The sequence below is a fragment of the Coturnix japonica genome, chromosome 2 (assembly GCF_054131305.1).
Source record: "Coturnix japonica strain WE chromosome 2, WE-NBRP24, whole genome shotgun sequence".
Taxonomy (NCBI): domain Eukaryota; kingdom Metazoa; phylum Chordata; class Aves; order Galliformes; family Phasianidae; genus Coturnix; species Coturnix japonica.
Window position 1 is genome coordinate 45,352,245 of NC_140664.1, and position 26,867 is coordinate 45,379,111.

Genomic DNA, 26,867 nt, shown 5'->3' on the forward strand with positions numbered 1-26,867 from the left:
GAGGGAACTGGGTTTGTTCAGCCTAGAGAAAAAAAAGGCTGCGGGGTGACTTAATTGCAGCCTTTCAGTACCTAAATGGAGCCTATAAACAGGAGGGGAGCCAACTCTTTGGAAGGATAGATAACAGCAGGACAAGGGAAAATGATTTTAAGCTGAGGGAGGGAAGATTTAGGTTGGATATCAAGGGGAAGTTCTTTACAGAGAGAGTGGTGAGATGCTGGAACAGGCTGCCCAGAGAGGTTGTGGATGTCCAATCCTAGGAGGTGTTCAAGGCCAGGTTGGACGGAGCCCTGGGCAGCCTGGTCTAGTATCAAATGTGGAGGTTGGTAGCCCTGCCTGTGGCAGGGGGGTTGGAGATTCCTAATCATTGAGGTCGCTTCCAACCCAGGCCATTCTGTGATTCTGTGATTCTGAGACAGCCAAACAAAAACGATATATATAAGGCTGGCTGGGAGCACTGTAGTGGTTCTCACTCAATACCATACAGAGCATTTTTAATTTACTGCCTTTTGTTTACCAAAAAAGTGCAGGTGGGCTGCTACTCTCCATATACATGCACACATGCTTGGATTTATCTTTATCAGTCCCAAACCTGTCAAGCACAAGGACAAATCCAAGAAGAGGGAGAGGTGATTCTGCCTGAATGTCACCTCAGACTTCAGAGCTCTTTCTCCACAATGCTGCACATGCTTTTCCCATTTCCACACAGGGCAGAATGATTTCTGCAATAGAAAGATGAAATTAATGTCTTTTTTTCCCTTGAAAACAATTTTTTCAGTTCACTGATAAAGTGTTAACATATAACCTATTGATGGAGAACAGTCCAGTGTCTGCCAGCTGCTTGGGATGTTCAGCATGTGTCAGTGTCCGCAGGAAGATTTCTGAGCAAAGTGATTTAAAAAAGGATGGATTACAATTTGACGAGGGTCTTTTGCTTAGTACAGTTATGTACAGCAATTTATTTAGCTAATTTCAGTCATTACGCAGGGCAGGACTCATTAGCTACAGTGAGCTGCAATATCACTGACCTGAACATGATCCAAATCTGTGCAGCCTGGGGAAGATTAATTCTCAGGCTCAGTTATGAAAAATGTACTCTGGCAAATCACAGGTTGTTTAAACTTGGCAAAGAGAATGATTCACTGTTTCTTAAACTGTAGCAGTTTCTGTCCATAGGCACTGACTTTCACTGTAGTCTGATCATTTTTCCTTGCCTATCAGCCCACATTTGAGACAGTTCCAGTGTCACCAGTTCCTTCTAATGGTATCCAGCTTCCTGGGCAGAAGCCAGTTTGGAAATCAGTTAGCTGTGAGTATGCCAACGTGTAATCAGTGTTCACTTCCTCATAGAAAAATGATAGACAGAGAGATCCTTTTGTGGTTCTGAGGTTAGACCCCTCCTTCACATTAGGATTATGCTGCATATATTTTCTTAGAATCGTTTTCAGCTTATTGTCATGTAGGAACCAAAGTTTTCCATTCAAGACTGGTACAGACACAGACTGCTGCATCTGAGGTATCGACATCTAAAATGTACTGATCATTGCAAGGTTGGGATTCTGAAAGTAACCTTCACACAATATGGTGCAGAATTTGCCCAAAATGTCAACGGTATATTTTCTTGCTAAGAATTATACAAGATGCATGTATTCTCCATATTTCTTCTCCAGTACTGCAGATACTCTAATATTAGAAATGATTATTTTTCTGGCTCTCCCCTATTATTCTAGTTTACCAATGGTGTCAGTTTGGACATCCCTTAAACACTTTGCCCTAACAGTTATTGACAGTGCTAATGGACACAATAACTATATTTTATTTGTTTTGTATTAGAACAGACAGGGGAACAAACAGCCAGGACTATGGGAGAGGGTCTGTGGTCTGGGAATCCTTCCTAAAGTCCCTTGTCCATTGGGTAACATCTATGACCACAGATCAGAAGCCATCTAATAACGTACCCCACTTTTTCATACCAGAATTTCCAAACAAAGTTTCCCACAACAAAATGTGTCACAAAAGATGATTAAGTACCTTCATCTGTAAATCCAGTTATTCAAAAACCATTGGGCATGAACACATTTATAAAATGTGTAACGCTTTTGAATTCAACTTCTGAATTCCACAACTTTTGAATGCAGTCAGTTCACACTAATAAAATCTTCTCTGCAGTCCTGGGGGCTGAAATTTGATATATCTTTTAATGAAAACCATTATGCTGTACCAACTGTGTGAGTCCAGGAGCTGGACTTTAATAAAAAATGTAAAATTGCCCTGAAATGTGAGAGATGAGTCATAAAAGTTGACAACACTGGAACTCAAGCCTGTTGCCACACTTTGGATTCCATGACAATAGGATATTTCTGTACTTGACTGTACTGATTTCAGATTTTTTCCTTTGGCCTCTACTAATTTCAGGAGTCAAATGAAGTTTAATGTAGAGCAGTAAGTAGAAATAGTATTTTTCAAATGGTAAGAAAATTGTACAGTGGATCCTGCTTTGATGCTACACACCTGAACAAGCAACTGTGAGAAATTTGTGTATATATATAAATGACCATGTAAAATATATGCACAATGTCTCCTGATTGTAAATAAGTCAACAGTAACCTCAAAATCTGTGTCAACAGCTTTTTTTCTGAGAGGAACTTTTGAATTTAATTGTGCATTACACAAGTGCCAGCAGAGTCTGCTGGCCTAGATAGACAGGGATAGAGTACAAAACCTTGGTAATTCCTGATAAACAGGAAGTTACAACTTGACTATCTTTCTCATGAAAAGCAACAAGTAAAATAATCTAACATGAAAATAGGGATTTTACTTCCAAGGGGTTATTTCCTCCAGACAAAACAGGAATGTACTGTGTTTTACACTGAAATTCCTCTTTGAAGTACTTCCTTTATTATTTTCTTAAGACTTCTGTCGTCATGGTTCAATTTGTTAATGTCTCTGTCCTGAATGCAAGCATACGTACAGGGTTCATATGTGGTTTCCCTTATTTTCAGCTAATAGTTGTCTAGACTGTGGACTAGATAAAGGCAGTTCGTCTATAACAGAGGAGCTCTCCTATGAGGTCTCTTTCTCAGAATCCATTACAGTCCTTCCAAAAACCCGAGAGTGGACAAAGAGCCAGAGGTTCAAAAAGGAAGACTCTGCTTTGCCAGTAAGTTTGTTTTCTATGTATTTCCTCAGTTGTTATTGTTGGGTTTCTGCTGTTGTTGTTGTTGTTTTGTATTTTTTTGCCTACTGATGTCCTGCTTTATATCCTCAGCACACTGGAGGTTGTTAAGGCACATTAGCTGTACTTTGCTATGTGTGCTTTATATAGAGCTCCTGCCATTGTGCCATATGATTGATCATCACAGATGATGGGTAACTGATTACACAAATAATGCATCTCCTGCACATCAAAAATGAAGACCAGTTACTGGTACTAATACTAGCAATCATTTTCATTACTGATCAGCTCTTCTATTGTATTCCCACACAGATTATCTGTTTTTATTGACACATGGATTTTTAATTGCTTCACAGATGAAGAGGAGAAAAGCAAGGCTTAGTCCTGCAGCAGTACTGATTGCCACCTATCAGTATTCAATGTAATTACACCGTAGGAGATAACACATGAATGAAATGAAGGGAAGTTTATCATGTTGTATCTTCCAACAAGACATACATAAGCAGACATGCAATTTTCTGGAGTTATCCTTTGAATTCAATAGATAATTTCTTATTTCCATCTGTCCTTAGAGCTTCCCGGAGATTAGACTTCACGCTCCAGATACCACCTTTTTGGTGAAATGTATGAAGTAGCTGTAGATTATTTGGAAACATCTCCTGAATGTCATGGTTTCATGAAGTTCTGAATTGTTGCTATCCAAACAGGTTATGAATTCTGAGAATGTATCCATCTCAGGCACAAGCAAGGAAGAAGCAGAAATGCAGGAGCAAACTTCCCTGTTGAAAATAGAGATACAAAACCAAACAGGCTACAACTAGTGTGAAATCCATTTGCTTTAGTGTGTCTTTTTTTCTTGTGTTGGAGATAATTTGCCATCCAGTGGAGAATAAGGTTATCTCTACATTCATCATAATTTTCGCAAACCAAAAATTCTTTGATCCTTGTAATAGCAAAAATGGGACTCCCACCTTCACTATACACACACACATACACACACAGTTTGTACTCTATAGCCACTCTGACACTAACTTTCTAGTAGATGTAGCAGGGAAACTGGTGCCTAACAGGCAAGAGAAGGTGTTGCATTGAATATTTTGGACTTGTGGATACATCATTGCTAAGTTTTAAAAGGCCAGTATTATGCTTGAGGTGGACTATTCTGTGTGCAGGACATTTTGATTACTTGGAAGAGTACAGAAGAAATATGCCAGCTCATCAGAGACAGAGACTTTCTAAATGAAGTCAGTAATAACAGCTGTTGATGTTGGTATTTTTCTTGGTTCATGGTATTTGTTGTTTGTTTGTTTGTTTTTCCCATAGTTGCCCAGACTGTAAAATCTTTGCAAAAAATTGCCTCTTACTCACTGTATGTCATAAATCAGCATGTCCTCTGCAGCTTTCAAAAGAGCAAGCTCAACATCATTTTTTTGCATTGGGTTACATGTTCTTTCCTGAACAAAGAACCACAATTAATGTGGCATAGTCAAAGATATCATAGAACAAATATTCAGTAAGCAATTCATACACATCTAAGTACACCGTATAGTTTCCACACAGAGACAACACGTCAAACCATTTCAGACATTATCCTTAGTCAAAATGGTAGTTATTTAATTTTCTACTGTAATTTTCTGTCCTGCATAGCATTACTCCAACATCATTAAGAAATATCACTGAAAAAATATGACAGAAGACAAAACAAAGAGGCAGAGCCCCAAACTTTTGATCTGTACTACAATGCATCATTATGACCCTAGAAGTCAACAAACAAACAATATGAAGAGTTATTGCAGCTCCCTTTTGTATTTGGTTGTGGTGTTTATGTTTTTCTCTTAACAGGCATATTTGCAAACACTTTGTTATTCTCTATGTTTTACTTTCCTTCCCCTTGGAAAACGCACATACTGTGTAATTTCTTTTCCCCAAGATGATTTCTTATTCTTTAACTGGTCTGCAATGCTTTGCATCAGTGGAGCTTAAAAGGAGTAGAAATACTTAAGCTTCTACATCTTCCACATAATTTTTGTTACATTGTTAAGTCTCAGCTTAAAATTAACAGTGGAATTACTGCATCCTCGGGAGAGTATTCTGACCTAAAATGCCTCAGAAATCCTGCAAATACATTATTTCATCCCCTCCATTCTTTCCCTCCTAGTTGAAAAGCCATGTGCAATGCATTTTAGGAAGACTAAATCTATGTGATCTATATGTCCTTTGGTTGTCTTGTCTTACTTTGCTTTATATTGTATTTTGTTACTATTTCTAGCAATCAAGTAAAAAACTGATGAGTGTTTTTTCTTTCTGACATTTCTACAAGTGCTTATGGCATGATGCAATGCTTCTGGCTCTGATTCATGACAATGCGTTTTCTAAAATATGTAGACATCTTCACATATCCCAGTATTACTAAGTATCATTTAGCTTAGGCCTATTCAAATAAATTATTTCTTAGCTGCTGGGAATCCTATTTCTCTGCCAAAACAATTTTTGAGTACTAAAAGCTACCAGAGTCACACTGGCATGAGAACTAAGTTGCTTTACTTCTGGGTTTTTCTTCAGATCTTCAGTCTGATCTCCCCTTTAAATAACTCATAAATTAATAGAAACATGCAGAGCATAAATGTATTCACCCATCCCCATCACCAATGGATATACAACCATATCCATGATGAAATGTGTCAGCCCTCTCAGCAGCATTCTAAGGCAGTGTGGGAGAGGAGGAAGCAAAACAATGTTATATTCTGCTGAAACGGGACAGAAGTTTAGTTAGCACATAGTTCATTCTTCTAGACTGGAATGCAGGCTGGGCACTGAAGTTAAGACTCCTGCCCCATTGACACCAGCTGAACTACAAGGGAACATGATAAGCAAGAAGGTTGATTCAGATGGAGGCAAGCTATTTCAACCTACCAGGCTAAAATATGTGGTTGCAGTTCAGTTCTTTGGTGTTAACTGACTTCTTCTCAAATATGGGCATCTGTTTCAAAACAAAAAACGGCACATCATTCTAGTGCAAATTACAATGCAGTTTATCTCTACTGTAGAAATTCATTGTCCGGAAAAGCCGATTTGGATTGACTGAGGTTGGAGATCTCTCTCCTGAAGACATGAAAAAGATCCGCTACCTCTCCCTGATTGAGCTAACAGCCTTCTACGATGCTCTGGGTGTGGAGCTGAAGAGGAACCGTGCAGAGAGAGTGCGGAGACGAGGTACTGTACCATGGCATTTGCATGGTGGTCACCTGGGTACTGCTCAGCATTGATAAGAAGACACATGTCAGGCTGTATTTTCTCACTTTCATATCTGTTGTTTTTTATATTTTTAAGAAAATGGTCTTTTTGGAGTCCCCCTCACAGTGCTTCTGGAGAATGATCAGAAGAAGGTTCCTGGAATAAAAGTTCCTCTCATTTTCCAAAAAGTGAGTATAGTATAGTTTGCTCAGTCACTAAGATTGGCATTTCCGTCATTCACATTGGCACCCAGAACACAGATCAGATAAGAAAAGATTCAAGCTTTCCAATTTTCAGGGTGTTTTCTGTAGATTTCTGCTTCTTTTGTGTTTTATCTATAGTAGGAACCTCTTTCCATTTCTGTAATTATATGGTGCCATACAGGAAAACTTGAAAGTAATGTCTGGCTTACTTTTTCTCATTAAATGAAACAGGCATACAAAATTGTGTGTGTGTGCAGAAGCAGCAGAAATGAGTTCTCTGAAGAGTTTTAATTTCATGTGAATTTAAGACGAAGATGTTATTAGCTATTATTTCTAGATTGGATGTGGATGTGGTATCTTCTCCTTTCAGGCAATGTCACTTATATGGGTCTTTTGACAGAGCAGTGACATCCAGCAGATGTCTTGGAGATGTATACACAGACACAAGTGCACATGCAATAACATGGACTTGAAACTCTATGGATGTCTATAGTGTCAGGGGAAAGACTGACAGAACCTGAATATTTACATAACTTTGCAATGCTTGGCTCCTCCGTCAAGTTACTATTGGAAATTCAAGGATAGAAATTACAGCTGGTACTGAAAACCTGGAGCTATTTGAATAAGTGCTAATACATTATTTTGGTTGTTGTTAATTCCAAATCTTGTTCAATCAAAACATTATTTTTTAATAACAAGTTAGAGTGCAAAGCATATTTCTATATTCACAGAAATTTCAAAAGAAAAATATCCCATGATCATTTTCTAATCTGAGTTCTTAGGTTACAGAAACATGTTATCTATAATCCATTCCATTGTGCTTCTCAGGGAGAAACATAAGCGTTTCTGAGAGGTTAAGTTTTCCTCAAAACACCACTGAGTTTTACCCAGTGTAACCTAATACATAGCATATGAATGTATTAATTAAAGAATATATACATTTTTATGTTACTTGTTCTATAGCAGTGTCAAATGTCATATCAAGGACAGAGGCTCCTATTGTGTTATCAGTTTTCTGTACTCTCTATACATCAGATTTCAGAATCAGGAATACAGACTGAATTATGAAGGTTTATTTACCTAAGCTTGTTTTCATTAGCAGATTATGTTGGAATGGTTTTGTGTTAGTTTTTTGGTTTTGTTTTTTTTTCTGGCTTGTTTCAAGTAGACATATTAAAAATAGTTAATGGCATTTAAAAACATCTGATTTAAATACATCCTGGGGTTTGCCTCTTTTTCAGTTGCTGCTCAAGCTTGAGGAAACTGGTTTAGAAACTGAAGGAATTCTTCGAGTGCCTGGTTCTGCCTCCAGGGTTAAGGTAAGATGTCTGTGCCAGTTTCCTGTCTCATGGACCACAGCTTCAATGTCAAATAACACAGCACACACAAATGCACACTGCACAAAAATAGTGGTGTGTGTAGATCAACATTTCCAGTTCTATCAGTGAAAGGTTAAATTGGTTCCTGGGAACCAATAAATCAAAGAGCATGTGTTGTATTGCTTTGCCTTTGGTAATGTTCTATATAAAGCACAGTCTTGACTCTGAATTGAGCTGAACACTGAGTGATCTTTTCAGTTTATCTCTGTCATCCAAAATTGCTGTGATCTTATCTCCTTCTTAATTTATTTCAGAAACACAGGGTTGCCAACTGAGCTAACTTAAGATAAAGATCTTATTCTATGTCACTTTCAACTTTTTTTTTTTTTTGTGCCATTTTATTTCTCATTTGTCTTCTATGATCTTAAAATTTAATCTTTCATGTGAGAGAAATTTGGCCTGTGATCACTGTTTGGCAGCCTAGAATGCTGTATTTTCACAGGCTATTTGCAGGCCGTGAACACAGGCTATCTGGTGCCCAATAACCTTGGCTCTGCAATTGCAGTACAGTAACACTTGTAAATGTTTCTCTTGACTAACTAAATTCTAGGAGCTGGAAGACTGTGCCAGGGGAAAGTTGGGAAATTAAATTAGGAAATTAAGTTGTTTTTCTTTCTCGGGCTTTAGTAGTGTCTACCTTTTTTCCATTATTTTTTTTTTTTCTTTGGCTTGATGGTGTTTTCTTACATGTTTTTGAGGGTGGATAGTGATAGGACAAGGGGGAATGGTCTTAAACTGAGACAGGGGAGGTTTAGGTTAGATATTAGGAGGAAGTTTCTCACACAGAGGGTGATGATGCACTGGAACAGGTTGCCCAAGGAGGCTGTGGATGCCCCATCCCTGGAGGCATTCAAGGCCAGGCTGGATGTGGCTCTGGGCAGCCTGGTCTGGTGGCTGGTGACCCTGCACATGGTGGAGGGGTTAAAACTGGATGATAATTGTGGTCCTTTTCAACCCAGGCCATTCTATGATTCTATTATATAATTCTAAGTTATTGCTTTTTTAAAAAATTCTAGCAGTTTATAGTGATAACTTCCTATTTTCACTTTCTCATCTTCAAGGTAACTAGTCTTGCTTTCTGAACATAGCAGGAAAGCTCAAAATCTCAAAATAGTAGTAAAAACAGAATTAATAGGTTTAGAGATTACTAAACATTGATGGGCTAGAGGTCATCAAGAAGAAGCAGCTTGTGAAAAGCACCAAAGATCGGCAGCAGCGTCCTAACTCCCTTTGACACTGGATTTATAAAAGAAGAGTTCCTAACTTGGCCTTTACTTTTTGGCTTCCTCATTTTTTTGCAAAAATTCTTAAGGTATTATTTCACACAATCTTAAATTTCTCTGACATCTTTGGGGAGATTGCACAACAGAGCTCTGCCCTACCTAATTAATGACCTTCTTTTTTGCGTTTATTTTTTGTCTTGTTCACTCCTTATTCACTGCCTTTACACAAGGAGACTCTCTGAGACATGAATTTATCTATAGCTATCTGGTATTGAGTATCCACCTAAACATTTTAAATTATTTGAATTTTGTCTTCATTTAAGTCTGTCCAGGAACCCAACCAGCAAAAGAAATTTTTTTTCAAAGCTGATCCAGATTTCATTCTTCAAAGTTTTCATACGTTATTATGACATTAGGATTTGAGGGCATTCCAATTTTATTTCAGACTTGTTTTGAAAAAGAGAAGGCATATGGAAGTGATTTAATGTTACTCTTATATAGAACAAAGGATAAAAGAAATAAATACAACTTTTCCTTTGTCTCTAATCTAATTTGTAATGAAAGCTCCAGTGAACAATAACCTCCCGTTCAATCAGCCACAGTAAAAAAATGGCCAAAAAGCATTTAAAAGCACTTAGATATATGTGTGTATAAAGATATCTGTATATAAGTACCTGTGTAGATATATATGTACACATATATGTTTGTGTTTCAGAAATCTTGCTTTTAACTTATACCTCTCTCAGCAGTAAGAGTTTTGAGTAGTTCTTCTTTTCTCTTGTGATTTTGTTGAGGTGAGGAATTCTATTCCACATTTCCCAGTCAGTTACCAAAAGAAAACTTAATTCACGTGTTTGTGTAGATTATGTGCAAAGGGTATGAATAGAGGAAGCTGAGATGATAGCTTAGATTGTAACCTGTAAAATGTGCTAGTAAAAATGAGATTGTAACATTATATACCAAATCCTGAATGACCCTATATTTCCATTTCTGCTAGCCATTTCACTTCATTATGTGTAACCATATTTGATATGTAATTTCCTTCCATTCATGTGAGGCATGGTAAACAGAATTCATTTTTCAAAGCTTTTCTGTCCAATTGGATTACTTCTATTTATTTATTTATTTATGCATTGTGCTAATGTACATTTGACAAAAACATGACCTGAAACCTGAATATCAGCCATAGATACATTTTGTCAAAAATAGTCTCACAATGAAACATTCACAGACTTCCTATGGGTAAGGAAGTAAGTTTTTGGCAAGTAATAATTATGAAAGCTGTATTATTCATGGATAGCTTTATATTAGAAAAAAATACTTTAGTCTTAGTTAGCCAGCAATTTTTTATGGAGCTTTCATTTTCCAAGCAGTGATCTGTATCTAAAGCCAAATTCTGCTTATTCTAGGAACCTTATCAAATATTTATTTCCTGCTCATACACAGGTGAAACATCAGTTTGTTACTTTCCAGAGCTTTGTTATAGAGCAAAATGGTCAACAGGAGTAACTGGGCACCCAAAATAATATAATCAGTTTTACCTGTCTTGTTATTGTTTGGCATACATCAAGTGTAGGCTTTCTGAAAGTAATGAGATCACTACAGAGTGATCTAATTTAGTTGTGGCTATCCTAAGACAAGGCATCCTTCTGAAGACAAGAAGACCTGAATATTCACTCAAAGCCCCTTGGCTGAAATGCCAACAGGTTGTCTTGCACTTTTACTGGTGTTGAAAACAAACATGCCAATCCTTTGTGATTTAAAGAAAGTCAAAACCTCTGGAGGAGTACTTTAAACAAAAAGAAATAATGTGCTAAAAATCCTACTGAACAGTGCACAAAGTTGTCTTGCTTTAAAGCTTTTCAAATGTGTTACTGGTGGAAATTCAGCTATGGCAAACCAAATTTAACCTGCATTTCAAAGTATTCCCAGGAGTCTCGCTTGTTAACCATCTCTGAACTCCACATGGCTGTCCCTGGATCACAGCTGGTTTAGAGCTATTTTAATTCAACTGTGGTGTAAATATGTCTGTGGTTTGTAGAAGGATTTCTTAAGTGATATCAAAGTACCAAGCCAGAAGCAATATCTGAAAGTCAGATGTTCATTTTTTCTTTCAGAATCTCCATCAAGAACTTGAGGCAAAATTTTATGAAGATACATTTGACTGGGATCAAGTACGAAACAATGATGCCGCGGGACTACTTAAAATGTTTATAAGAGAACTCCCAAGTCCACTATTCACAGTGGAATATCTGCCTGCTTTCATCACCTTAGTGGAAAGTAGGTAAACGAAAAGGAGCTCGTGCAAGGTTTCCTTTTTAAAGACAAAAAGATATCTGCATATTTAGCAGATATTACTATATTGATACCTATAGTACTGTGTGAGTGACACAGCTCTTTAACGTGAGATTTGAAACCTGTGAGCAAACAATGATTGAGCAATGTCTTTTACATGCAATCTAACTGACACAAAATACAGATTTCACAAATGAAATTTTTTGCAAGGTAAGATCAAGTCACTTCCCTTTGTTTAGTATACGATTAGTTCTATTTTACTTTTCTTGAAGTTTATGCTGAGGTCAGAATATTCGTAGAAGATGAGTGTGATCACAGATGGCCTCAGGCAACCTCATTTTGTTTTCAGCATACACACTCTGAAAATACACCCTGTGATATTTGCAGTACATTTTGTTCATTTCTCTTCCAGGAAGAATGCAGTAGTACCTTGCAGTACCTACTCACTATTTGTAAATTCACTTGAGGAAGGACAGAATGAGACAATCGATCAGGATAGTGAATTTATTAGGCAAATTAATATAGAAAATTCTGAACTTTTATATAAGATTGTAGCCATATTTTCTTTGTCTCCAATGAGACCGTTTTAAACACCACAGGAAGGTGGAGATCCCTTGCTGCAACCTCCACATACCTGAGTAGGCTTCTTATGAGTCCCAGATTGCATGCAGTGAAGAGCATTTTCTAATGTGGAGAAGACTGAACAGGAGGTATCTGAACAAAATAGAGTTACTATATTCCCACCAGCAAGATCAACACAACACCTTTATTTTTCCCGCAGCCTCACTCATCCACCTAGAGTGGAAGTGAAGGATAGATTTAGCATGCATCCTTTCCTCCCTCTCCACTTCAGCTCTAGCAACCACTGCACTGAATAAATATATACCAACTACTGAAAATATGATAGTATTTTGTAACAAGCATTCACTTAAGTATGAAAATTTCTGAAAATAAATATCCATCTCCATTTGAAAGAGGGGAAGAGCTTCATCCATGTACATCATATTATGACTAGGAGAGAAACTGGCTAGCACTGAAAAGTATTGGCTATTGTTTATTTAAAATAAAGAAAGAGTTTTGTATAGTCTTTGTCTTCCTCTCTGTGTCGAAGATCCAAGATAATGATGAGAAAAAAACACTCAGCATGCTGATTTTACATTTTAGAAAGTGTATGGGAAATTGGTAATCACAGCCTGAACCTCTGATTAATCAGCTGAGGCAAGAGTCAGGTCAGCTGTAGGAGCACAGGTGAGAGTAATTTAGCTGTGCTCCCGGAAGGGGTGGAGCTTGACTCCGCCTCCTCTAGAACTCATTTAAGGTCTGACCACCACTAAGGCAGCTTCTCTTTGAGATGGCTTCTTGATGGAGACTGCCTCAGCATTTCCCAGTGAAGGTGGCCATATCAATGCGTTTTTCATTATAAATAATTTTTTTAATATCTGTTATCATCTTTGTATCATTCCACCTTACAAGAAAGAAATTAATTCTAATTAGTAGCTTAACATGCTAGTCTGAGCTGGCCAGTGGCCACTGTGTTCCTAGAGCTTCAGAATGGTCAACTGGGTTTTCAGAAGAAACTGATTGTAATTGAGATTCCAAAAATATTAACTATTCATTAATAATTAATTTATTAGAAATCCCCAAGATCAAGTTACAGCTTCAAGCTTTGCATCTGTTGATCATGCTGCTGCCTGAAGCCAACAGAGACACAGCTAAGGTGAGTCTGTTGTTTGCTATCACCTGCCATCTGTGCTGTCTATCTCTTTTAAATGAGAGATGCTTTTCCTGCCCCCCCCCCCCCACAAAAAAAAAAAACAAACTGAAACAGTCAATGTTCAGATACTGCTCTGTGAAAGCTGTGAAAGCTCTCATCTGTGTTTCTTATAATTTCCTTGAAGAGCTTTTCCTATTCCTTGGCTGACTTTTCCTTTTCAGGAAATTGGAAACAGTTACTGAAAGTATCCAATTCCTTGCGTCAGCTCCCAGATACCATTTATTCTGAAGCCTTTCTAAAGAGGTGGTACTTGGATAGTTAGGATGAATTTCAGTTTCTGAGGTTACTGTATAACTGAAATTCTCTGGGCTGAAATGAGAAGTTCCCCACCTCCACCCCCCACCCCCCCGCCCAAGAATTCATCTAGGGCACCCCAAGGACTGAAAGACTTCCAGTCCACTGAACTAGACTGGAGGAGTTAGTCCAAAGTAAAATTCTCCAAAATGTATATCTACAGCATGGATGTCAGGGACTCAGCCTCAGCTGTTTTGTTTCTCAGTACCCACATGTATTTACCCCTCTCACTTCCAATTACAGAGGCTACAAGCAGTTTGGATTCTTTGCTGCTCCCAGATCTACTTGGAACTATGCCCTGACCCGAAGAGATGCTGGCTAGGTCTTTGGACTTGTTTCCACTTAAAGAAAATCTGGGTGAATTAGTTGCCTGGAAACCACAGATATTCTTTTGGGTGTTCTGTTCATCAAGACTCTGGAGGTCCCCAGTTCCACATGATCTCTCATTGGCCAGTTTGGATATAGCTTTATGAAACTAGGCACCTTCTCTGTCAATAGTAATTAATGCATATTCAAATTATAATGCAGAACCTCCTCAATTTCACCTCCAAGTGCAAGCATGGCAGCTTTCTAGCCCCATTTGTTGTGTGTTTGAACGTATTGCAGTTAGGTAAAATACTTTGTGAGGCTGAGCGTAATATCTGTCTTTTTTCCAGGCCTTCCTCCAGTTCCTGAAGAAGGTGGTTGCTAATGAAGGGAAAAATAAAATGAATTTGTGGAATGTTTCTATGATTGTTGCACCAAACCTCTTCATCTACAAAGGGAAACGTGCAAACCAACAAGAAATGCAAGCAGCTGCCACCACTGCACACATTGTACGGCTTTTAATTCGGTACCAGGATATCCTGTGGACAGTAAGTAATACTGTAATGCTGGTTCCCTCTTTATGTCTCCAGGGTGGCAAAGGATTTTGCTACACATGTAGATTTGTAGAAATCAGAGTGAACTGGCCTTCCTAGAAGAAATTTAGTTGTTTTCTAGAAATTAGCTTAAGTTTGATATGCTTGGAATGAAATAAAGTGGCAGATGCCTCTGGAAGATTTACCTTGCCTAAGATATGCTTTTTATCATAAATCAACCTCTAGAGGTATTTATCCTACATCAATGTTTATATTTATAAATATAATATACAGTTGGAACTGATGCCCTTTAAGGTCTTTTCTAACCTGAGCAATTCTATTATTCTATAGGAAAATGTATAGGAGTAAGATCTCTTCTAGATGCCCAGGTGAAACTTGAAAAAAATGAGACTAAAAAGACCTCTAAAAGTCTAGTCCACAGTATTGTGGGCCAAAAGTACATGCTACTTGCTGACTTTTGAAAGTAAGTTTGCATGATATTGACTCACTCAAGTCTTTTCCGCGTTCCAGAATCTTTGGGCATTACAAAAACAGCCAATTAATAAAATTCCTCCAATGGCGAATATTACTAAAAACTGATATGATATGAAAGATAACTAGTTTCACTAAGGGTAGATTGTTAGGGAGAGCTGTTAATTCTATGTATTTTTCTGGTAGCAAAGTTTCTGATGCATTCAGATTGGTAACCTTATAAAAACCAAACACCAGTTTTAGGAGGGGGAAAAAATCTACTGCCTATTCTCAGCTTTGGTTATCTCCCTTTAGGTTCCATCCTTCCTGATTTCCCAGGTGAGGAAAATGAATGAGGCAGCAATAAACAACAGCAAGAGGCAGCTGATGTTTGACAAAGGAGTGAGAAAACTTCTAAGGAGAAAGACCATGGAGAGAGAAAGACCTGAAAGACCAGAGGTGTGATAAAAGTATAACATCTTAAAGTGGCAGCCTTAATCAATGTTCCTCCTCTCTTGTCTCGTAAAAGCATTTGGGAAATAGGGAGAAAATTCCTATAGAAGTATATAAAGCTATTTCTTCAAGTATTTCCTAAATTTTCAAGACAATTAGTTAGACCAATGCCAGACCTTTATTCTGCTTTCTTCCTTAACTCTGCTCAGTCTGCCATACAAGCTATCCTCTAACCCTTTTTAAGTGGCTGACCTAAGTTTGTTTATTGCATTTACCATATAGGCTCTTTTCCTCAAAGCAGTGACTGTCAATGTGATTTGCTTATACAGTCCCTCATACAGCAAGGAACTTGGTCTCAAGTAATTATGGTTGATGTAGATAAATTCTTCAACTGTACTTAAATCAAATACATTTTAGTAGAGAAAAGCAGTGTGAGTGAATGTTAGAACAGTGTGGGTTTAATATAAATCTTTATAACAGGAAGTTCCTTAACTCTCCAGACAGACAGCAGCTTGTGTATTTTGCCATAGAAAATAAGCTTATTTGGGAGCTGTCTTGAAAGACATGCTTCCTAGTCTAATATTTTTATAAGATTAAAGTACTGGGGACTGACAGAGAAAGTGATGCAGGCAGAAGGATTTATAGGACACCAAACTATGAACAGTTATACATACATGATGGTTTTATACCAGTTTCGTAAGAAGGTGATTATACATGGACTGTCATTTATGGCAGTAATCTGCAGGTATTCTACAAGTACATGGATCTCTAGAAGGATGGTCCATATTAGGAGTAGATACACACCCATGCCCGAGTTCAGGACACTCAATAATTTTCTCCTTGCAAGTTTTGGTTTTACAGTTCTGCACTAACTTCCTAAGTAGAAAGAGAATAGTTTGTCTAACAGAGGGACAAAACTGTGTCTAAATTTTAAGCATCTGACAAAGTAGTTGGCCTCAGGTCTTTGTTGGTTCTCACCTCAGTCAGTGGTGAGAGGGGGACACAGTAGAGGATTTTCAGAGCTCTAAATCAGGCTCAGGCTTAGAAAAGTCTGATAAAAAAGTCTTCTGGAGGTCTTAAAGCCACCAGTTTTTTCTATTGACTACATATGGAGTTTAATTTGATGACAGGACCTAAAATGAACATACAGGTTAGGTGTAATGTACAAATCAGGCAATGCAGCAACTTGTACACATAGATAACCTTTATGTCTTTTCATGGTCGTTTGAAAGAATGGAAGTTGGTGAATTAGAAGAATAATCAAGGAACTTGTAGAGGTGCCAATAGGTATTGAAGAATAGGGTGGAAGAAAAAGAAGAAAAAACAGAGTAGGAAGTAGTGACGTTAAAAAATTACAAGAAATAGAGAAGAAACCTAACACAGTCAAAAGATAAACTGCAGAAGAAAATGTCTGGGTAAAATAGAATGTTAAAGGATATGCTATGAATGGTGAATCCATGCTAAATCAACTTTTTGAAGAGCTCGTTTGCCAGCACTGACTGAAATGTGTTGTGGAAAGGATATACATCTATGATACAGCTGCAGATGTAGGTATTTGTTTAAAATATTGGTATAGGCTGTTCTGTGTCAAAAACCATCCTCAGTATGGAGCAAGAACAATGAGAGCTTCTAAAGAGCATCCATTACTGCAGCCCTGAACTTCCAGAAACATAAGTCCATTGATCACTGTAATTGACTTTGCATCTAATAAAAAGGAAACTAACCATGTCAGGTAGCTGAATTATGAAAGGTAAATTGGAGGCAAACACTATTTGCACAACTGAGTTGAATTTTGAGAGCACTTAACACAAACCCTGGGTCTCAGATGTCCTAAATTACAGGCACTGTAGAGACTATTGTGCTCTGCTCAGCTCGGTATTAACTGGATTAGGACTGGAATGCAAACCTTGCTAATTGATTTATCTGCCATTAATCACAGAAGAGTGTATAAACTTCATAGATGATTGTTTGAACCCTACACATGGTAAAATTGCAAATTAACAGAAACCATATGCTACTTCAGTATTTTACTGTGCATAAACTTTGATCTAGCTGAAGTTCTAGAATATGGAAACAACTGTTTTTTTTTTCATGCCTAAGAGAATTCCTTCTTTAAATGGAAGAACAGGTAGGTATTCCTAAATACATTTTTATGTATTTTTAATTAAGCTGTTAGCCCACTGTCAGTGTTAACAGAATGACTTCAAAAAATCTCAGGTAATGACTTAAAGTTCTATTTCAAATAACTAAAATTAGTGGGATTAAGTGATGCTTGCCAACTCATTTGTCTTTGCGTTTTATTTTAATATACTGTACCTATAAATGTACAATTGTATGTTTGTAAATGTATCTTTTTAATAATTGAGTGAATCCTCTACTAGTGATTTTTGCAAAGAATATCTAAAGATTTGCAGAACTACTTCTGAATGGAGTTACAATAATACATGCCTCAGACTTACTCTACTGAATGTTGACTTTAGGGAGCTGTCACTTTTCCCCCATACCTGCAGTCTGACATACCCGAGGGGGTGATAAGAGTTTATGCACCGCTTCATTCAAAAGTCTCTATGGCAATTCAACTCAACAGCCAAACAAAAGCCAAAGACATCCTGGCTCGATTCCACTGTGAAAACAGGTGGGTAAAACAGAACATTTTGTTTTTCCTGAGTAATAATGCCAGAACCATTAATGAATAGATTGTCCTCTTTTCAGAGATTCATTGTGTTACAAGAATTCTTTTTACAATCCAAAATTGCTAATTTATGGTTACGTCAGTCAAAGAAATTTTAACCATTGATTTTCTTCTTTATATTCTACTTAATAATTGGTTCCCACGCAGATTCAGCCTGCCCTCTGTTATGCCACTACCAGAAACATACATTTTCTGGGTGTACCACATAAAGAATACAAAGTTGTCTCATCTTCCCATAAAACATTCATGACTTTATTTCTGTACAGTAATAATCATTAACTGCTATGGGAAGTGGCAAATTGCATTGGAAAGTCTTTCTTGCAGAGTCTTTTGATGTTATCACGTTAATTCTGTTCTGTAAATAAACAATAAGTAGTGTAATAGAAAGCTTAGTTAACTCTGCATGGTAAAATAGCTCTACAGCAGATATATTCTGCTCTGTTTGGTTTAAGTCCTTCCTTTTGATAAGTTCATCAGAAGAGGGGAAAAACATAAATTACTGCTTAATACAGATGGCAATTGATAGATAGCAGCTATAACACAAAAAAATACACTAAACCTTCTTTTCTTTCCTAGCCGTGGATTGTCACAGAATGTGAGAAGCCAAATCCAAAGTTTACATGAAGTTGGAGGAAATATAGGTAGGTCTCCTATTTAAAAAATTGACTCTGAACACCCCAGATCTGTGTTAGTTTCACACTGCTGGTTCTCTCTACTGCCTATCTGCAGGAACACTGATCCAAAGTCTCTTAAAATTGATGTAATGATGCCTGCTGGCTGGAGGGGCACCCCACAGAATGGAGTGACCCGGTGGCAAGATCCCAGCAGGACCTCTGGTGGCTGCTGCAGCCCTGCTAAACTCATCTGACCTTTTATTTACCTCTCTCACACTCACAGCTGAGCATTTTCCATGGTTAAGAGCTCCTTGGTCTACTTCTTACAAATACATTTTACTTCTCACTAGTATTTTTTTTCCTCATTGCATTTAAGTGTTAACTTCTTGCCGATAAAAACATAGAATTGAAAATTCAACCTCTGCCTATATGGATCTAATATATTTGCATTCATACATGTACTGTATTATATGTTGTAAATTCCTTGCAGCAGTGACTTTTTCTTCTGATGTATTGCATGCGGTGACATTTCTGTAATAACAGCAGTGACTTGCCACACGAGTTGCTGGCCTAAAGGTGAAAAAAAGAGTTAATTTTATAATGAACAGTCCTGAACATCCCCTTTCTCTTTTCATACTTAATTTCTGGATTTTTCTCAGTCTTTAATCAGCTGTTAATGAACCTCAGTTCTTCCCAGTATCACAGAACCAATGAATTGTAGTGGTTGGAAGGGACTTCTGGAAATCACTCAGCCAACCCTCTGCAGTTCCCTGCAGCAGGTTACACATGAATATGTCCAGACAGATTTTGAATACTTCCCTGGAAAGCCCAACTGCTCTGGGCAGCTGTTCCCCTGCTCTGTCAACCTCACAGTAACTAAGTTTTTTCCTTACGTTATGTTTAAATGGAACTTCTTGTGTTCCATTTTGTGCCCATTTCCCTTTGTCTGTCACTTACCATCACAGAAAAGAACCTGGCCCCATCCACTGAACTCCCTTTAGGTATTTATAAGCATTGATAAGATCCCCCCCTCAGCTTACTCTTTTCCAGGCAGAACAGTCCCAGGTGTCTCGGTCTTTTCTCAGGAGATGATTCAGCACCCTAAATCATCCCTGTGGCCTTCTGCTAGACTCTTTCTGGAAGCTGCCTTGTCTTTCTTGAACTGAAGAGCCCAGAACTGGACACAGTACACCAGATGTGTCCTCAGCAGAGCAGAGAGGGAGGATCACAACCCTTAACCTGTTGGCCCCACTCTTGTTAATACATGTCAGTATACCATTGGCATTCTTGGCCACAAGGTGACACTGCTGGCTTGCAGCCAACCTGTCATCCACCAGCACACCCAGGTCCTTCTCTGCAGAGCTCCTTTCCATCAGATCAGCCCCCATTTTATACTGATACAGGCAGTTATTCCTCCCCAGGAGTAGAACACTGCATTTGCCCTTGTTGAACCTCATAAGGTTCCTCTCTGCCCAATCTACAACCTGTCATTTCTAAATAATCTCTGTAAAATCATTACAGAATACTACATGCTAATTCAAAAGCAGTCAAGAACCAAAGTCTTTATTATTGAAGGTATACTCATGCCATACTTCACTTGATTATGGATTTGTTTTGCATCTCTAAACAGGATGACCAAGAGATGCTAATACAGGAGAGGATCATAAGACTTTCTGAAGCAACCTCAAGTATTCCTAACATGCTCTTGCAGAAAAAGAAATCTGAACATTTAATTTATATGCTACTTTAAAGTGATTTTTATAATCCCAGATGTTCCAAGGTGCCTTATAAAACTGATCATGCATTAATTCATTGATAAAGTTTTTACTTTATTAGGACCCTAATGACATTTTAAGTAACTAACTGGATAAAAGTTTGACCATAATCCTTTTTGTCATAGCAGCGTAACCTCACCAGTTAAATGGCTGCGTCACCCACCGTAAATCCAATATAATGCAACAAATCAACTTAAGAATTTCTTACCTTATTTATTATTTATTATCCAGTTAACAAGCAAACAATGCACTCAAAACACAATATGATTTGTGGCTGTCATTTTTTGTTTCAGGTCAGCACTGTTTGGATCCAGATGCATACATGTTAGATGTTTACCGTGCAAATCCTCAGGCAGAATGGGTGATAAAACCAAAAGCAAGCTGAAGCACAAGGCTGTAGCATGCTGGACAAAGGCCAAATGAACAACTGTGATGCCCGTCATTTGAAGAAGCTCTCGCCTCTTGCCAGTGATGAAAACAAAATGGTAGCTACCTATGGGACATCTTTCCTTTCTACCATACTGTCCAATGGATGTTCATCCTGTACTACTTTTGGTATTAAGAATTATCATTCCAGTTTCTGGACCATTTGAATAATGCACATCAGTTATGCTTTCCTATGGATTGTGCTTGTGCTAGAGTTGGCCCAGGAGCTGAGGAGGACAGACCAAGGTACGGAGGCACAGAAATTAGCCCATCATATATGGAGTTCTTTGTTTCCTGACTCAGCATTGGAACATGGATTCTGCAGGAGGAAATAATCCAGTGGCATCCAAGGATGCATGAAACACTACCTACCACAATGTAACAAAAAGGCATCACAAAGACATTCAAGGAGAAGGTATCTGTCAAGCACAAAACAGAGGATGTCAACCTGCAGCAGTGCCAAGAAGGAGCCATGTGACTAAATCAAACATTTCTGCCAAAAGTAAACCTGTGCAGAGTGCGTTACTGCAATATTTATATCTCTCAGTCACTCCTCATGAGTACTTGGTGCCGGGGGAGGGAGGGAGGCAAGGGGGAGAACTACTGTGTAGACAGCTGTACTGCTTTATGTATGTACCACTGTATATATTACTATCAGTCTTCTGAAACCGTCTGTATGGATTTCATTACTGTGTGCATTTGTAGCACCACAAACCATTTCCTCCGTCTTTCCCCTGTCTCACACACAAGCTTCAGGAGATGAATGGTAGGTGAGAAGACATATTTTCTGGCTCCATCTTTTACTTTATATTCTCAGATTTAAGTCTGTGTGATGCCACACTATGAATTATGTGTTAATGGTGCCGCTTACAGACATCATCTTTTTCATTAAATGTTGTAGTTTCTTTATTTGTAACCTAATTATTTTTCTTTTATTTTAGCTTCAGTATGTAAGCAATTTTTATACTACTCAGCTGCATTGAGAAGAAATATCTTCATACACATCTTCTAAGATATGGCACAGAGAAAAAGCTTCCAATCAAAAGAAGGGTTTAAAATACTCTTAACTTTTTCACAATGAGGGCCTTAAGACCAGAGCCAAACCAGGCCCAGCTGCACTAGGGTTTCTCCTACTTCTGCAGCAGGAAACTACAGCTACTTTTGCTGGCTGCATGCAGTCCATCAAACCACATAGAGTGACAAAAGAACAGTGGGTTCTAACTGCATTGACAGCATAGAGTAAAAAACAGAAGAAAGAGCGTCCAGTTGGCAGACAATCACTAAGGTGAGCACCCTTCTTCACCCAACCATGTGGTTCTCTGTGTAAATAAAGTATGTTTGTTGAGAAAGGAATACACAAGTATCTGTAAAACAGCAGATATGTTTTCATCTTTGTCTTATCAAAAGAATGGGAACACCTTCAAACACACTGCAGTGTTACCATAATCACACAGATGTGTTGCTCAGTGAATTCACCCACTGTGGTCAGCTAGTACTGTTTATGATCTGGACACACAGATGAGACTGAAGCTGATGCTTCAGGTACCAACTAGAAACGTAAAAGCCTTCTGAACCAAGTCTTCTAGGTGAACTTATAGTATACTATGCTAAAGAGAAACCCTGTAGGCTGTGACAAGCTTCTGAAGCTGCATGATGATGATGATTATTTTCACATTTGAAGAGCCCTATTTCTGGTTCAAAGCAAATTGAGATCTGCAGTGGTTATTTTTTTGTCAGTGTTCAGTAAAAGAAATCAACTTCTAATCTGTCCTCTTCCCAGCAACAATGACTACAGAGGACAGATCCTGCCTTTCTGTTTTTCCTTCTTTAGATAAAATATGAAATCTAGCAGTGTTGTTGGTTTTTGGTGTTTTTTTGTTTCTTTTTTGTCTACTTTAAAATGTGTATAATTTTTAACTTCTCGTTGTTTTCTTTTTCATAACACTAATGGGTGCATAGTTGCAGCCAGGCTATGTCTAGGACAGTTTTGTTATAAAATGCACTACTTATTTTGACAACTATTTATTTTATGTATACATATACAAGAGAGTAGAACTGTGGTTTACTCATAGGCCTAGGAATGAATGTTTTGTCATGTGCTTTTATCCTGATTCCAGTTAGTTCCCTCTGTGAACATGGACAGTCCTTTCTGCTGTGCTGTGCCCTCTTTTTTCAGCTGTAAAACAGGATATTTTTTCTTATAAAGGTTATATGAGAATTAGTTGGAGTCAAATTCTGCTCTCAGACACAGCCAAAGAGCTTCACTAGCAGAGCAGGAATTATAAATATCCATCTAGGAAGGACAAACTCAGCAAAGGGATTTTATCTTGAAAGTGCCTGGAAAACAAAGAGCATAACATAAATGCTAAGCATCACTGTATTTATAGTCAACTGAAAAGCTTTTATGACTATATGGAAAGTCTGAACATTAGCCAAAGAATTTGAAATATCGTGACAAACAAGGCAACTCTTTCTATAGTACCACCTTCAGACAAACACATTGACTTTCAGGATCTTCCCACTCAGTCCATGTTCTCAGTTCTGTACATGGGAAGGAAAAGTAGAGTACCTGTGCATTCTGGACCTCAAAATGAGGACTTCATCAAAAATATACCTTAAATGTCACTGTTCTCTGCACTGAATACAAGGGGTTACTAGAAGACTTTCACCTTTTACCACTTTGCAACTTACAAAAGACAAATCTGAGGGAATGAAACCTCTTCTGTGAACCCTTGTTTCATACTAAGGTTGCCTGTAACTTTCTGAGACATGCACATTAGTAGATGACCTCAACTCTCCAAACAGTACCCCAGATACTACAGCATGGCCAGACACCTGCTGTCACTGAAACAGAATGGCACAATATTTTTTTAATGCAAATGAACCTAATGATCCTTGCATACTGTGGTTAATATTGTTAAACATTAAGTCGTACCATGTTTGTGTGATACACTAACTTGAACTAATATGAAGCAAAGCAAACAATCTCACCATATTTTTAAAGGTGAAGTCTCAACTTTAGGCCTTAGATTTCAGGATGCTGACAGGTGAGCCTGGAATTTTGCTTTCCCTAGCTGTAATTAAGAACAAAGATGCGATAATATTGTCACCTTAAAAATGCAATGTATGTGAAAGCTATTTATCAGCATGTGGCAGCAAACAGTACGAAACTTATTCAACAAATTCCAAAGGTGCCTCAAACATTTATATTCTCCAACTGATATATTCCAGAAAATATTCAAGAAAGACAGAATTTCACTTGTCCACACATACAGAGTGCTGCAACAAATAGGTATTGGAAGCAAACTGGAATGCTCTCACCTGTTCATGCAGCTAAGGTCATTATAACACATGCATGTGTGCAAATGTGTCTGCATCTAATAAAAACTACCTCACTTACCATTTTCCAGAAACAATATTTTGACTTAGAGGTTTAATATTCCAAAGCTTTCTAGTATTAATGATACCTCTGATATTAGCCTTTTACATAGATAAAATGTTTCTTGCTGTAGGTGGCAAGACATGGAAATTGCCTCTATATATTAAAAAGCACGTTCGAAAGTATGGACAAAACTATCGAAACCATGCTGCCTCGATGACTGCTTGTAATGTGAACCTCATTAGATCACATTTTGGGGTTAAAAGACAACAAACAAAAACAGTGTTTCAGTTTTTATTTTTCAATGGCTTTCCAGTAATGTCTGTTTTCTTTGGATAATAATATGATGCCACTAAGCAAAGCAAAATGTCTGCATGTACGTTTCCCTACACTCCTTTTTATAATGTTAAGTGTTTTGTTGATGTAAGCCCACATATTAGTGTATTTGTACAGCAGAATGTGTCCACTGTATTTGTACTCGTGTCAAAAATAAAAACAGTACCAACGAAATAAATCTCTTTGAAGTTAAAACACATGGTTTTCTGACAGAAGCAGGTGACAGAGATTACAAAAACAGCAGGCGAATCCATCCTAAGGATAATGGTGTTGTTACGGTGCCCGAACAGCTACAACCCATAGCTGCTTCAGTGGAGCACTTCTTTCTACCAGGAGCTCTTTCCCTTGTCCACACCAAAGCATGGAACAAGATGACACTGCTTGGAATCCTGTCTCACTGAAATAATTGGTAATTCCATTTTATTCGATCCAGTATTTTTTTTAATTTTTTAATTTTTTTAATTTTCTTTATTACTAAGAAATAAGTAGATCAAAATTCACTTTAGAAGGAACTGTAGAAATGCTTACTAAAAGCTCAAGTTCTGAAGCATTAACAAAAAACCTGCTGGTTCAAAAACAAAAAGGATAGGGAAGTGACTCATAAGGAACTATATTTATTACAGATCCATCCTCAAGTATCAGACATGTTTCAGCACCACTCAATGGTCCAGTCAGTTGATTAAGAGATGTCGTTACTTGAGTCAGATTGAGTGTGTATCCTCCATAACTGGCCCAAGCACAGCTACTGGAAGTCTCATGTTTGAAATGGAGGCAAACACAAAAGGAAAATCTAGACCTGCATGCTGGCCTGGAAATTAGGAATCACAGGGAATCAAAGATATTTCCCTCTGCCTTGTAAGAAGTACTGATTTCCCAAGACACGTGTTAGTTCTCATTGCCAAAATACACAGTTGTTGCCAAACCAGACCCCAATGGTTTCTTCACCAATACAATATTTCACATCCTCTGTGCCACAGAGATGCTGCTCAAATGAAAGCTTAAACAGGAACATACTCCTCCTCAATAACGCAGGTACTGACAGCCACAGGGACTGGAGGAGAAGGAAAAGGGATGAGAGCTATTATAGAAATTATAAATAAGAGAATTCTCTTCATCGGACACAGAATCTGATACCTTCAAAATTATGCCCTTAGTCTCCTGCTCCCTCTGCTGGACTCAAACCACCTCTGCTTTTCACTTCATAACCTTATGACTCTTCTAAATAAAATATATGGACGATTGAACTACATGAAACAATGCAGTTTATTGCATTTTTATTATGTGGCTCAACACTATTAACTGTTCATAAAATGACCAACACACAATAAAATGAAATACTGTCAAGTAATCAAGAGAAGACGTATTGTAAACACCGATTAATAAAAATTCCCAAAAGAAAAATATCCAATTAATGCCACTAAATATTGTAGTAGAGGTATTCGTTGTTTAAAAAAAAATCTAGTTAAAATACAGACATAAGAGTTTCTGACTAAAAAAAAAAAAAAAAAAAAAAAAAGGTGACCTGAGTTGAAAAACAACCAGAAAAATCAAAGAGATGCAGGCTCTCACAAAGGAACAACAACAAAAAAAAATATCTTTCCATTATGAAATGAGAATGGAAAACAACTGATAAACATAAAACCTGTCTCTAACCCTGACAGGATTTGTTCAGCTCATTGCTGAGCTCCAGGGCAGGAATGAGGAAAGACTCCACGCAGGTCAAAAGCTCTGCTGAAGTCAAACAATTCAGCCTGTTGGCCCCTGGTTAGCACGAGGTTCCTCAGGCAGCCATGGAATGAGCTCTTGCTTGTAAGACAGTTCTGTTTCACATCACCTGAAAAACAAACATGAACTATGTAAAATCTACTTCCAGAGAACTGAAATAACACAAAGATCCACGTTATTATTTGCTTCCCCTCTCAAAAAAATAACAACAGATGAGCACCAAGTTCTAATCAAACTTGAATGACCTAGGGTATCCTACCGTGGATGGGTACTGGTGCCTTCAAGCATGAGCCGTACACTGGCATAATTTAGGCAAAATTTGCAGGAATATTTTGCCTCAAGGGACAGTGAGAATGAAAATGAGAGCAGGGAAAAGAGAGGGGAAAGGTATTTTACATAGATACTTTTCAAGTAGAAATGGAAACTGTCAGAATAAGAAGCAAAAGCTGAGTTATACATTTGCCAGGAGAACCCATGGCTATCAAACATGAAATTGGTATTGACTCCAACTCTTTTTGCTATACAACCTGTGAAACATTTCACTCTACAATTCTGCAGTACATAACTAAAGAATTTCTCT

At 37.8% G+C, this 26,867-nt stretch overlaps 2 protein-coding genes across 5 annotated transcripts in view; one reads left to right on the top strand and one right to left on the bottom strand.

The window, feature by feature from the left end:
* The window catches only part of ARHGAP28 (Rho GTPase activating protein 28), a 73,520-nt gene extending 48,780 nt beyond the window's left edge, over nucleotides 1–24,740 (top strand). For 3 of the 4 annotated variants that reach the window (XM_015855287.3, XM_085537502.1, XM_015855288.3), the window contains exons 4-15: nucleotides 1,222–1,309; nucleotides 3,003–3,160; nucleotides 6,223–6,388; nucleotides 6,506–6,597; nucleotides 7,854–7,931; nucleotides 11,332–11,494; nucleotides 13,144–13,226; nucleotides 14,234–14,431; nucleotides 15,203–15,346; nucleotides 17,821–17,975; nucleotides 18,609–18,673; nucleotides 20,715–24,740. In XM_015855287.3, the coding sequence (XP_015710773.1) occupies nucleotides 1,222–1,309; nucleotides 3,003–3,160; nucleotides 6,223–6,388; nucleotides 6,506–6,597; nucleotides 7,854–7,931; nucleotides 11,332–11,494; nucleotides 13,144–13,226; nucleotides 14,234–14,431; nucleotides 15,203–15,346; nucleotides 17,821–17,975; nucleotides 18,609–18,673; nucleotides 20,715–20,806 (1,482 nt within the window). In that variant the 3' untranslated portion in view covers nucleotides 20,807–24,740. The remainder of the gene's footprint in view (nucleotides 1–1,221; nucleotides 1,310–3,002; nucleotides 3,161–6,222; nucleotides 6,389–6,505; nucleotides 6,598–7,853; nucleotides 7,932–11,331; nucleotides 11,495–13,143; nucleotides 13,227–14,233; nucleotides 14,432–15,202; nucleotides 15,347–17,820; nucleotides 17,976–18,608; nucleotides 18,674–20,714) is intronic. The other variant, XM_085537504.1, reaches the window with a different exon arrangement.
* A 1,079-nt stretch (nucleotides 24,741–25,819) lies between these two features.
* LAMA1 (laminin subunit alpha 1) overlaps nucleotides 25,820–26,867 on the bottom strand; it is a 97,287-nt gene continuing 96,239 nt past the window's right edge. The window contains exon 63 of the mRNA XM_015855286.3: nucleotides 25,820–26,396. Within this exon, the coding sequence (XP_015710772.2) occupies nucleotides 26,236–26,396 (161 nt within the window). The 3' untranslated portion in view covers nucleotides 25,820–26,235. The remainder of the gene's footprint in view (nucleotides 26,397–26,867) is intronic.